At 36.4% G+C, this 11,509-nt stretch overlaps 1 protein-coding gene across 4 annotated transcripts; it reads left to right on the top strand.

Moving 5' to 3' along the window:
• Window positions 1-7,492, top strand: LOC117402324 (coiled-coil domain-containing protein 28A-like). Of its 4 annotated transcripts, none has more exons than XM_059024199.1 (6): window positions 1-231; window positions 3,830-4,024; window positions 5,012-5,175; window positions 5,297-5,451; window positions 5,618-5,640; window positions 6,020-7,492. In XM_059024199.1, the coding sequence occupies exons 2-6, from the start codon at window positions 3,864-3,866 to the stop codon at window positions 6,072-6,074; spliced, it is 558 nt and encodes a 185-aa protein (XP_058880182.1). In that variant the 5' UTR covers window positions 1-231; window positions 3,830-3,863; the 3' UTR covers window positions 6,075-7,492. The 4 variants fall into 4 exon arrangements, with proteins under 4 accessions (XP_058880182.1, XP_033859247.3, XP_033859248.2 ...); XM_034003356.3 differs by having other exon boundaries at window positions 1-257; window positions 3,834-4,024; XM_034003355.3 differs by having other exon boundaries at window positions 3-257.
• Window positions 7,493-11,509: the final 4,017 nt, after the last annotated feature.

The raw sequence follows: 11,509 nt of genomic DNA, 5'->3' as shown, positions 1-11,509 counted from the left end.
CGACTGCGTGTTGTAGAGATGTTTAGCTTCACGTAAACGTCGTATGAGGCATGTTTTGTCTCATGCATGGGTTTTTCTGTTAAAATCCCCATAGAATTTTGGGAGGTGTAGTTTTTTTTTGGTTTTGCTGCAATAGGAGCGTTTTTGCTAAAGGACTACAACCCCCACACTAATTGATAAACTGAGACTGCGCTTGAAAATACGGAAGTGAGATGGAAAGAAAACAAGCAGGTAAAGCCCTTGTGGTAAATGGAAATGTAAGTAAAAAAAAATAATTAAATTAAATTTAAAAATAATGAAAATAAATAGTTTAATGCCTACAAATATCTATCTAGAGGAATTACATTAGAGTTGGGTTACGGTGCTGCTATTCCGACATTTCTTTTTTTTTTGCATGTGTTGTTTCTGCCTACGTAGTGAGTACATTTTTGTGTGTTAAATATTAATTAATTGCTTTTTGTTTTGGAATAGGTTGTTGTTAATGTAACTTACAGTATTTGTGTGTGTATATAAATATAATTTTTAGATACCATATGGTAAAACTTGAAGAAGGTTCAATTGAGACTGACCTCTTCTGTAAACCTACTGACATGCACCACTATATGTCCTCTGTAGTGTACATACACACTAAAGGGGCAATCCCAAAGGGTCTAGGAATAAGAATACGAAGAATATGCTCAAAAGAAAGTGACTATGTAAAACAAAGAAATGTATTAAAAACAAATCTTAAAAAAGAGGATACAAAGAAAGAATTATAGACGGAGTTAAGAAAAGTGGATAAACTAAAGAAATTATCTAGATTATAATAATGGAGTAACGACTTTTGCCTACTATTTCTGATAGTTTGGAAACACTTGCGGATTCTACGTAATTAAGACAAAATGAAAAAAGTATTTCTTAAGGCCCCAGTTGTAGCATTCAAAAGATAAGCTAATTTAGTTCACAGTAAACATAAAATAATAATTGACAGAATAGGTTCTACAAATACTTGCAATAGTACATGTAAAGTGTGTAAATACATGGACAAAAGTAAAAATAAAGTTTAAACATAAGAACAACACATCCACTAAAAACTAATACCTACTGTAAAAATAGCAACGTTGTTTATGGAGTAGCCTGTGAAATGTGATGAAGTAACATATGTTGGAGAGACTGGAACAACTTTATATAAAAGAAGTCAGAACCACCTTTCATTAATTAGATAATAAATAAATAAATAAATAACCAGTAGTACTGCACTTCACATTAAGGACATGCCATAAATGATGTGAAGTTTGTAGTATTGGAACAGCTAAAATTAGACAATGCGACACAGAGAAGAATAAAAGAAAATGGATAAATAGACTGAACATGATTATGCCAGCGGCACTCAACAGAAAAGAATGAACTAATTAACTCGAATAAATACATAATATTTAAATAAAACAAAATTCATTCCAAAGTTGTGCATGCTGATGCGCTGGGGAACCAAATCAGCATTGCATAATATAAATATGTTTATATAAACTACCTGTCATCTGTATGTGTCCTCTGTGCCTTACCATCGTTGGTAGCGTCACATGACCCGTTTGTTTACTTTTTGTTTTGTGTTTAATAAATCCTGCGCGCCTGTGCCGGGGTTTCAACTCCATGTCTCTCTGTCTTGCAATGCGGTTACCACACATGTGATACGAGTACCTTGTCACAATACCGTTTAAATGTTGATCAATGTGAAGGAATCTTCATAGAAGTACTATATATTGATGTTCAATTCAAATTTGCAGTTTTGTCATTGTTCTGATACAGAAAAATGCCAACCCCTATTATAGTGAACACCCTGATATAAATGAACATTTCTCCAGGTCCCATGGGGATGCGTTATAGTAAAGTTAGCCTCTCTGTATATATATATATATATATATATATATATATATAATATACACAGTACTGTGCAAAAGTTTTAGGCAGGTGTGAAAAAATGCTGTAAAGTAAGAATCTACATCAAATCCATATTTGGTGTGACCACCCTTCAAAACAGCATCAATTCTTCTAGGTACACTTGCACAAAGTCAGGGATTTTGTAGGCATATAGTCAGGTGTCTGATTAAACAATTATACCAAACAGGTGCTAATGATCATCAATTCAATATGTAGGTTGAAACACAATCATTAACTGAAACAAAAACAGCTGTGTAGGAGGAATAAAACTGGGTGAGGAACAGCCAAACTCAGCTAATAAGGTGAGGTTGCTGAAGACAGTTTACTGTCAAAAGTCATACACCATGGCAAGACTGAGCACAGCAACAAGACACAAGGTAGTTATACTGCATCAGCAAGGTCTCTCCCAGGCAGAAATTTCAAGGCAGACAGGGGTTTCCAGATGTGCTGTCCAAGCTCTTTTGAAGAAGCACAAAGAAACGGGCAACGTTGAGGACCGTAGACGCAGTGGTCGGCCAAGGAAACTTGCTGCAGCAGATGAAAGACACAGCATGCTTACTTCCCTTCGCAATTGGAAGATGTCCAGCAGTGCCATCAGCTCAGAATTGGCAGAAAACAGTGGGACCCTGGTACACCCATCTACTGTCCGAAGAAGTCTGGTCAGAAGTGGACTTCATGGAAGACTTGCGGCCAAAAAGCCATACCTCCGACGTGGAAACAAGGCCAAGGGACTCAACTATGCACGAAAACACAGGAACTGGGGTGCAGAAAAATGGCAGCAGGTGCTCTGGACTGATGAGTCAAAATTTGAAATATTTGGCTGTAGCAGAAGGCAGTTTGTTCGCCGAAGGGCTGGAGAGCGGTACACGAATGAGTGTCTGCAGGCAACAGTGAAGCATGGTGGAGGTTCCTTGCAAGTTTGGGGCTGCATTTCTGCAAATGGAGTTGGGGATTTGGTCAGAATTAATGGTCTCCTCAATGCTGAGAAGTACAGGCAGATACTTATGTATCATGCAATACCATCAGGGAGGCATCTGATTGGCCCCAAATTTATTCTGCAGCATGACAACGACCCCAAACATACAGCGAAAGTCATTAAGAACTATCTTCAGCGTAAAGAAGAAAAAGGAGTCCTGGAAGTGATGGTATGGCCCCCACAGAGCCCTGATCTCAACATCATCGAGTCTGTCTGGGATTACATGAAGAGAGAGAAGCAACTGAGGCTGCCTAAATCCACAGAAGAACTGTGGTTAGTTCTCCAAGATGTCTGGGCCAACCTACCTGCCGAGTTCCTTCAAAAACTGTGTGCAAGTGTACCTAGAAGAATTGATGCTGTTTTGAAGGCAAAGGGTGGTCACACCAAATATTGATTTGATGTAGATTTTTCTTCTGTTCACTCACTTTGCATTTTGTTAATTGATAAATATAAACTATTAACATGTCTATTTTTGAAAGCATTCTTACTTTACAGCATTTTTTCACACCTGCCTAAAACTTTTGCACAGTACTGTGTGTGTATATATATATATATATATATATATATATATATATATATATATATATATATATAGTACTGTTATAATGCTATTAATCGTATTACTATGAAACAGCTACAATCTGCCCATGTTCACCGTAACAAAACAAAACAAAACAAAAAAAATATGCTGTAGTGATCTATTAACATGTGGGTAGATGTGGATGCTAATCCATTATCACGCATTAACATACTTGAGTTTAATTGTATTTGCTCTTGATAGGATTAGCTGTTTGTTTTTCTCTCTGAACTCAGACAGAGTGCGCTATCATTTTCCAAGTTTAGTTTGATTGTTGGCTTTCTTCATTTCTCGTACTTGTTTTGTAATTGCTTGGTGTGTAAGCAACGCCAGCTGGTCAGTTGTGGCTTTGTTTCAAGGCAGGTGGGAGCCGTGCAATAACAGAGTGACCAAATGGAGGAGGAGAAGAAGTTAAAAAGAAAAAGCCCCAAGACCTCCACCAGCCAGGCAGCTCCCACTGGCAATATTAAGAAAAATGCTATGCCTGCCAGTAGAAGCACTGCCTTCACCAGTATGGGAGCTCAAACATCAAGTCAAAAAAGAAAATTTAAAAGGTATAGTAATACATTATCTTTTTATTTCAGCTATGAGCTTGTTAAATGTGAGAGAGGAAATACTGGTCTCTTTGCTGTTCTGTGGGGATACAAGCTATCATAGTTTCAGTAAAGTTTTATATAAACTGTGGCGTCTCCTACATTATACAGTTTATTATGTTGATAGGTATTTTTATGCAAAGAGATAGTAAGACTCAGCACTCCAGATAAGGTTTGGGGTCTGGGAGTAACTTACCCTCTAATTTTAACACTGAGAGAGCAAAATGTATTTTCAGGGGGTAAGGCAACTTTACCTTGAAGTCATGAGTAATTTTGATAGGCATTAAAAAAGAGCCTTCCATTTTAACTGCAGTGTTATTTTGAACTACTGTACAACAACTTGCATGTTCTACAAGGTTCTTATCAGCTCAGCGCATTTTTTTTTGAGGTATCGTACTGACTCTGCAAATTATTTATGTTACTTCTATTTTAATATTATTTTCTTAAACTCAGTCAACATGTTAAAACTTCAGTATGAAGCCATACAGATAAATAAAATAAGGAAATGCATTAACAAGTTATAAAACTATAAAACTGTTTTAATATTATAGGCACCTTTTGTTAGCGGTTGCCTCTGACGATGGTTTCAGTTGGATTTGTAGCTGGACTGGGGTGTTTACGCTTCAACCTGTATAGCTTCACATTTTTCTTATTTTTACTGTGATTGGCTGCAAAGACAACAGGGCTAGCCAGAGATTGGATAATGTTTGTTGGGTTGGTTTTTCTTGTGTACAGTTTCCTAGTAACTGAAGACATTGTATTCTGGGAGATATAGTTGTCAGTGGAAGTTTTAGGGAGGCAGACAAGCTGTGCAGCAAAATTGCTATGCATATTTGTATGCCTTAAAATTGAGTGTGAATTTCGGATTTGTCCATGCGTAAAAACAGCAGGTACGCAGCTTATTTGGACCACTGGTAAGACCTATTGGTATTTTATGTGTTTGTTTAGGGGCATGAGAGAGAAAACACGATCCCAGGGTGCAGCAGGAAAAAACACGCAGTCTGCACCAATCCAGCACTCCTTTCTGACTCATGTGTCTGATGTTCAAGAGATGGAAAAGGGCTTGCTCAGTCTCCTCAACGACTTCCACTCTGGCAAACTCCAGGCCTTTGGTAAACAGAATGGACTCGGTTGTTTAACTTTTAACATGTCCATTAATGTTGATAATCTTGGGACTGATTTTTGCAGTTGCATCTTGCAGTATTCTTCTTACTCCCCCCCTCCCCTGTACAGGTAATGAGTGTTCAATCGATCAGATGGAGCATGTGCAGGATATGCAGGAGAAGCTGGCTCGCTTGAACTTTGATCTCTATGGGGAAGTTGAGGAGTTGCCAAAGGAAAAAAGAAAGGGGGCCAGTGACTCTAATCTGGACAAGTTGATGTCAAATGTTAGTTTGCTTGTAAAAACTTTTTGCATACTGTGTGCATTTACAGGGGTCGGACGTAATCAGAAACTTGACATCTGTTACTTGCACTTTTCTGTGAGGTATAGTAATTTTAACTTTGTTGTGCATCACATACTTTTGTCCTTACCACTGGTTTGTTTCTTTTCAGCTGGAGGAACTCAGTTCTTCAATGTATCCTTTGTAAGTTGTGTGTTTCTGGTCCCGTATTGAATGCATAGGAGTGTGTTCAATCAATATGATGGCTGTATGCTAAGGTAGAGAGTTAGGTAAGAAAACTATTACACATTTTTTATTAATTCGGACTTCTTAGAACAAATTCTACCTAAATAAAATTCTAACTTTTCTGTAAATAGTAATGCTATTAAAATTATATAAATACAATTTTATTGAACTACCTAGTTTCATTTAAACAAGTTGACTTTTCAGTTAACTGATTAGAGGATTGTCATGTGCAGCTGTGATTTGTACATTTTATTACATTATTTTGCATTTCCTTTGTCTGTGATCTTTGTTTGAATTTGGTGAAATCCTTAACAGGTTGTTTTGTTAGACAAAAGTTAAACCTGGCTGATATTCAGGAAGTGCCCCGGACCTCCAGCATCTGAATTACGGACACAAACTTTCTATTGACCATCATCCTGGCAGGAACACCACGGCCTTCTCAGTAACCTATCGCATCAGCACCAACTGATCTGATTAAGAGCATGTGCAGTATGTGGCACACTTTCCAGAATTTCAGATTATAGGTTAAAGGTTAAGGCTATAGCTAAGTGAACAGACTAAATACTACAGTATGATTTTAAAATGTAAACCTATTTAAACCTCTATTGAATTTAGCATTTTTATCATAATGCAATTTAATTCATCAAAACATTCAGTTCATTATTCATCTCTGTGCATCCATTACTATAACACAAGATATGTATAAATTAAGTTTGTCAATTAATCACAGTTAACTTCTGCGTGAATTTCTTTGGAGATTACATTTTTTTAACGTGTGTTAATTGCACTCCTGTTTTGACCCTTTTGGCATACCGTATTTCACTCCCTGCAGCACCATTTTAATAATATACTCAAGTGCATGCAACACAATGAATGCAATTACCGTTTGCATAGAAATTTATTCATATAACTGCATTATGGAGCAAAGTACTAAAAGTATAATAGTATTTACAATTAAGGAGAATATAACCGGTAATGAATGCTTTTGTTTTGTTTAGACAATTTTAAGTTCCATTGTGATTTAGCAGTTGGTTCAAACAACAGTTTTTTTTATGCTGGGTTGTTTTTTGGATGATGATGATGATAATAATCAGCAACAATACAATACAAATGTCACTTGTATAGCGCTCCATGCAAGCATTCCAGGGTGCTTTACAAAATAAATATAAAAACAGGATTTAAAAGATTCAATTATGCTAGAATTCCTGATATCAATCTGGAGGAATTCCCAAAGATGAAGGGCAACTAAATGCCCTGGCTCCAACAGAGTTCAAATTAATTTTAGGGACTGTCAGAAGAGTAGCATTTTCCGATCTCGGGGAACTACCAGGGACATGGTCAGCAGATCTTGAAGATAAGAAGGTCCAAGACCATGTAAGGCCTTGTAGATAATAATATGAACTTTAAAATAATAATAATAATAATAATAGCATCAGTAATAAAACAAACTTGAATGAGATACATGCATTAATTATATCATTTAAATATGCAATTAAAACTAAGATTAAAATTTGTAATTGCAAGATTCATTTTTTTAATTGCTTGACAGCCCTAGTAGAAGTACTAAAAAGAAACCTCACAAGACATTGATAAAGACTTCCCATCAACAGTTAGCAATGTTTAAAAATGTACTACTTTTGTATTTCTTTTTATTCTCTTTTGCTAAGTACCTGTGAAGTGTGCCTTTTAACACGCTGGTTCTTATTTTATGCACATTGACTTTGGACAATCTTTTATCCAATCCTCCACCTATGGTATCCTAGAGTGCCAAGAATATTAAAGTGTGTACTGTGTAAACTAACTTCCTTTTGTTTCAGTTTTTCTTAATATTATATTAGTGAAAGATGTGTAAGATCACTACCCATTTCCACTTTATGATATTTCCCTATAAAATCCTATTCTTAATTCTATGATTACAGGATTACAAGTCCTCTCGATTTACCGTTGTGTCAGAGGCTGAAAGGCAGAACTTTGTAGCACAGCAGCAAAATACCAACACTAAGGAAAACCATCTCCGATCTCGCCATCCTCAGATCATTTGAATGGTGGGACATCTGGGAACTTTGCACTTTAGGTGAAAATACACCATATTATTTCTATGTTTACAAATGGAAACTGCTGTGCTCAGTGTATTTGTGCAATAAAATGCCAAAACAATGTGAAGCAGTTGGTTGTACTAACCACAAGCCTTCATTTCACCGTTTTCCAAAGGACAAACTTAGAAAGAAAAAGTGGATAAATGCTTTAAAGAAGCTCAGGAGAGACGGGTCCAAATGGCAGCCATTTGCCGAATCCAGGATTTTTATTATAAACATAATAATTTATATAGACCTAGGATAAATACCTATTGGCACTATCGCTATAATTTATTACCCAGAAAACATAGGATGACTCATTCTTTTGCTAGTATGAACTAGACTAGGTATTATTAAGTAGGCCTTAGGACAAGTTTACATACATTTTCCATTCATATGTATTTCCATCTGATGCACATTTAAACAAAAACAAGCAGTAATTAAACTAATGTCATCACTTATTATCTGTACTGTTGCTGAGATCACATTTCTTCAGAGATACACTGATGGACTGACTGTATTACTGACAAATGTCTGCAATAATAATAACAATAATATATCGTTTACATCTTTACAGGATGAATTGGGGGGGTGGGGGGTGGTCCACACATCGCAGGGAGCTTGTAGGGGCAGCTTTCAATGTTTGCAGCCAATAATTTGGCTGTATATCATTCTTTTGCAACATGACAAGTTCTCCACATAATTGTACAATATGTCACAGCGGGAAAACAAAAATCCTGCTGCTAGAATAAGCGTATTATGAATTAGCAGTACATCAGCAAAACTGATATAGGCTATAATGTAAGAACACCCACTGTTTTCGCACCAGCCGCTAGTTGGCTAGGCAGAAGTGACGGGGCACCGACCACGCGAATACTTGGCAGAGATCAGTAAACTGCGACCGGTAGAAACGATCCCTCACAAAACGACGAAGATAGTGAGAAAGAAAATAACAGTAACGACGCAGTCTATGTTGCAGCGCCACCCAAAGGCCATTCACCCGAAACTCGAAGTTACACCCTCTAGACCAGGGGTGCCCAATCCTGGTCCTGGAGGGCCGTTTGTCCTCCTGGCTTTTGTTCCATCTGTCCCCTAAATTACTTAATTGGACCAATCAAGCACTTATTAGAAGCTTAATTGGTCCAATTAAGCAATTTAGTGTACAGTTGGAACAAAAACCAGGAGGGCATCGGCCCTCCAGGACCAGGATTGGGCACCCCTGCTCTAGACCATATTTGGGCAAAACTGCATTTTTAACAACTCAAAAGTCAGCGTGAAATCTTCTGAATCTGATGTTAGCCAGAAGAAAAAGCCATGATACTTAACCGACAGCGCCTAATTATTATTAAAAAAATAAAACAAATTTGTGATTATTAGTAAAGAAAAGATTTGTTTAATTTGATATGTGTGTTTGTTTTTTTCTTTTTGTGCTGGTATTATACAAAATAAAGTACAAGCTACTGTACATAAATCAGATAGTAAAAAGCCACCTTGGAGTTGCGTGACATCTCAAGAGGACTCGGCCTGCAGCCTTTGTGACATCACGGAACTCCTTGGTGGCTTTTTACTATCTGATTATGTACAGTAGCTTCTACTTCATTCTCTATATAACAGGTATAGGCAACTGGCACTAATTTACAATAATCACTGCCCAAAACAATTGACACACGTTTTCACGTGTGTTTGGCAGAGATGATTTTACCCCCCTCCCTGCTCTGCTACAATATATAAAGAGGGAGAGCGCAAGAGATATAGACCCTATTTATATATTAGAGGTCGGCACAGGTACCCGTCGGGATTTAAACGACACGACCAGACCCGGGTCTCTTACTACCCAGGTATCGATTGTTAATTTGAGAATTTAAAGAAAATGTAGAAAATATGACAATGCAGTTATAAATGTGGCTCTCTGGCAGGTGTAATAAAGACGACGTTAAAATAAGCTATTTTTTTTTTTTTTTACAGAAAACAATAACACACAGCTACACCTCAGTAATAACAACTGCTGTGACCATTCTTCTCGGGAACGAAATCGGAAAGAAAACCTAACAACATCCTGTTGGGTTTATGTCAGTGATAACTCTGTGATCCATTAATAATAATTACCACGTGGCTTCCAATATGGAATGCTTTATCTACAGATATTGCACAGATAGTTTCTTACCAAAAAGATAAAATAAGTAGCCTTTATTTAAAAACAAATAAACAAGTAAATACACTATTGTGAGTACCCCAGAAAATAAAAACCGTAAACATTTTGTATTTTATTTTGATGAAGTAAATTAACAAATGCATATGGTGCAAAGTACGAAATTAAATCAGTATGAGAAAAACATTACTCACAAACTTACAAAACGTTTACATATTTGGTTTTGGGTTAAATAAAAAATATTTGTGGAGCACATTAAGTGTTTGTGCTAGTGCTTCTTGCCTCCTTTGAATAAAATATTTCTTGGCAGATTTTGCAAATTCCATTTTCTCCTGCTTTGGTAAAGAAATTCCACACAACTTTCCTTTTCTTGGATGCCATGTTAACAACAACAACAACAGCGGCATATGGCCAATAGATCCCACAGTGTGAATCGCATTTAACATTAATAACTATTCAAACTGAGACGTTTTGTATTATTATTATTTTGATGTTTCCAGTACTTAAATAGGCTACACAAGTCTACAGATCTGAAAGGACTACATGTATTTGTACTCTATAGTATTTAAATATGTATCATGCGCTTAAAACATTAATATATGTCATTTTTATTTATTTTTAATCATTACCCAAAAAAGATCCGGGTATTTTTCATGGCGGGTACCCGGTTCTAGATTTTCTACCTGTGCCGACCTCTAATATATATAATATATTGAATATTCTTGCGTATATATCCATATGGCTGCAACATATTATCCTACTTTACCTCTGCCTCTAAGCACATGTGTTTCTAATTCATGCCCAATTTCAGTTCTAAAATAAATCAAGGTTAGTGTATGTTATTTCAGTTTAGCTTTCTGTGTAAAGCAGATCTGACAGACCATCTAGCTTTTCATATCACCCAAATGTAGTTTTATCTGTAGGGAACACGCCTTGAAATCAACCCTGCCACTTTTTAAAATAATATTTGTATTTGTTGTTGAAAGAAAACACCTGTAGAATATGTTTAACATTGGCTTGTCACAACCTTTTTGAATATATAAAAACTATTTAAAGCTTTATGGGAAATCACACCTTCAATGCTATTGACTGAGCTTCCTGAAAAGGGCTTGTAACCAGGAGGTCCCCGGTTCAAATCCCACCTCAGCCACTGACTCATTGTGTGACCCTGAGCAAGTCACTTAACCTCCCTGTGCTCTGTCTTTCAGGTGAGACATAATTGTAAGTGACTCTGCAGCTGATGCATAGTTCACACACCCTAGTCTCTGTAAGTCGCCTTGGATAAAGGCGTCTGCTAAATAAACAAATAATAATAATAATAATGAATGACCAGGCATGTCCAGAATCAGGTCAAATGACAGTTATAGAAAAACAGAAGAGAATAGGTAGTGCTTTCAAGCTTAAATTTTTGCCTATATCTAAAAAACTGCTGATCCACTTGTTATTCTTTAGCATTTACTTTCTAATGCATTAGGTAACGGCTATAACTTAATATTTACGCAAAAAAAAAGTTTCAGTAGAAGTCGATACAGTGGTTGTGTAAATGGCACTGAATTTAAATTAACTTAAGACAGAAAAAAAATGAGGTGCAAAT

The sequence above is a fragment of the Acipenser ruthenus genome, chromosome 5 (assembly GCF_902713425.1).
Source record: "Acipenser ruthenus chromosome 5, fAciRut3.2 maternal haplotype, whole genome shotgun sequence".
NCBI lineage: Eukaryota > Metazoa > Chordata > Actinopteri > Acipenseriformes > Acipenseridae > Acipenser > Acipenser ruthenus.
The sequence above is the reverse complement of the archived record's forward strand: the minus strand, read 5'-3'. Positions and strand labels throughout refer to the sequence as shown.

What these genes read in the sequence shown, in the direction of transcription:
- LOC117402324 (XM_059024199.1), top strand. Translation starts at nt 3,864, where the DNA reads ATGGAGGAGGAGAAGAAGTTAAAAAGAAAAAGCCCCAAGACCTCCACC. An exon ending in CAAAAAAGAAAATTTAAAAG is followed by an intron (nt 4,025 to 5,011) that starts GTATAGTAATAC and finishes GTGTTTGTTTAG; the next exon opens with GGGCATGAGAGAGAAAACAC. An exon ending in GAGGAACTCAGTTCTTCAAT is followed by an intron (nt 5,641 to 6,019) that starts GTATCCTTTGTA and finishes TTGTTTTGTTAG; the next exon opens with ACAAAAGTTAAACCTGGCTG.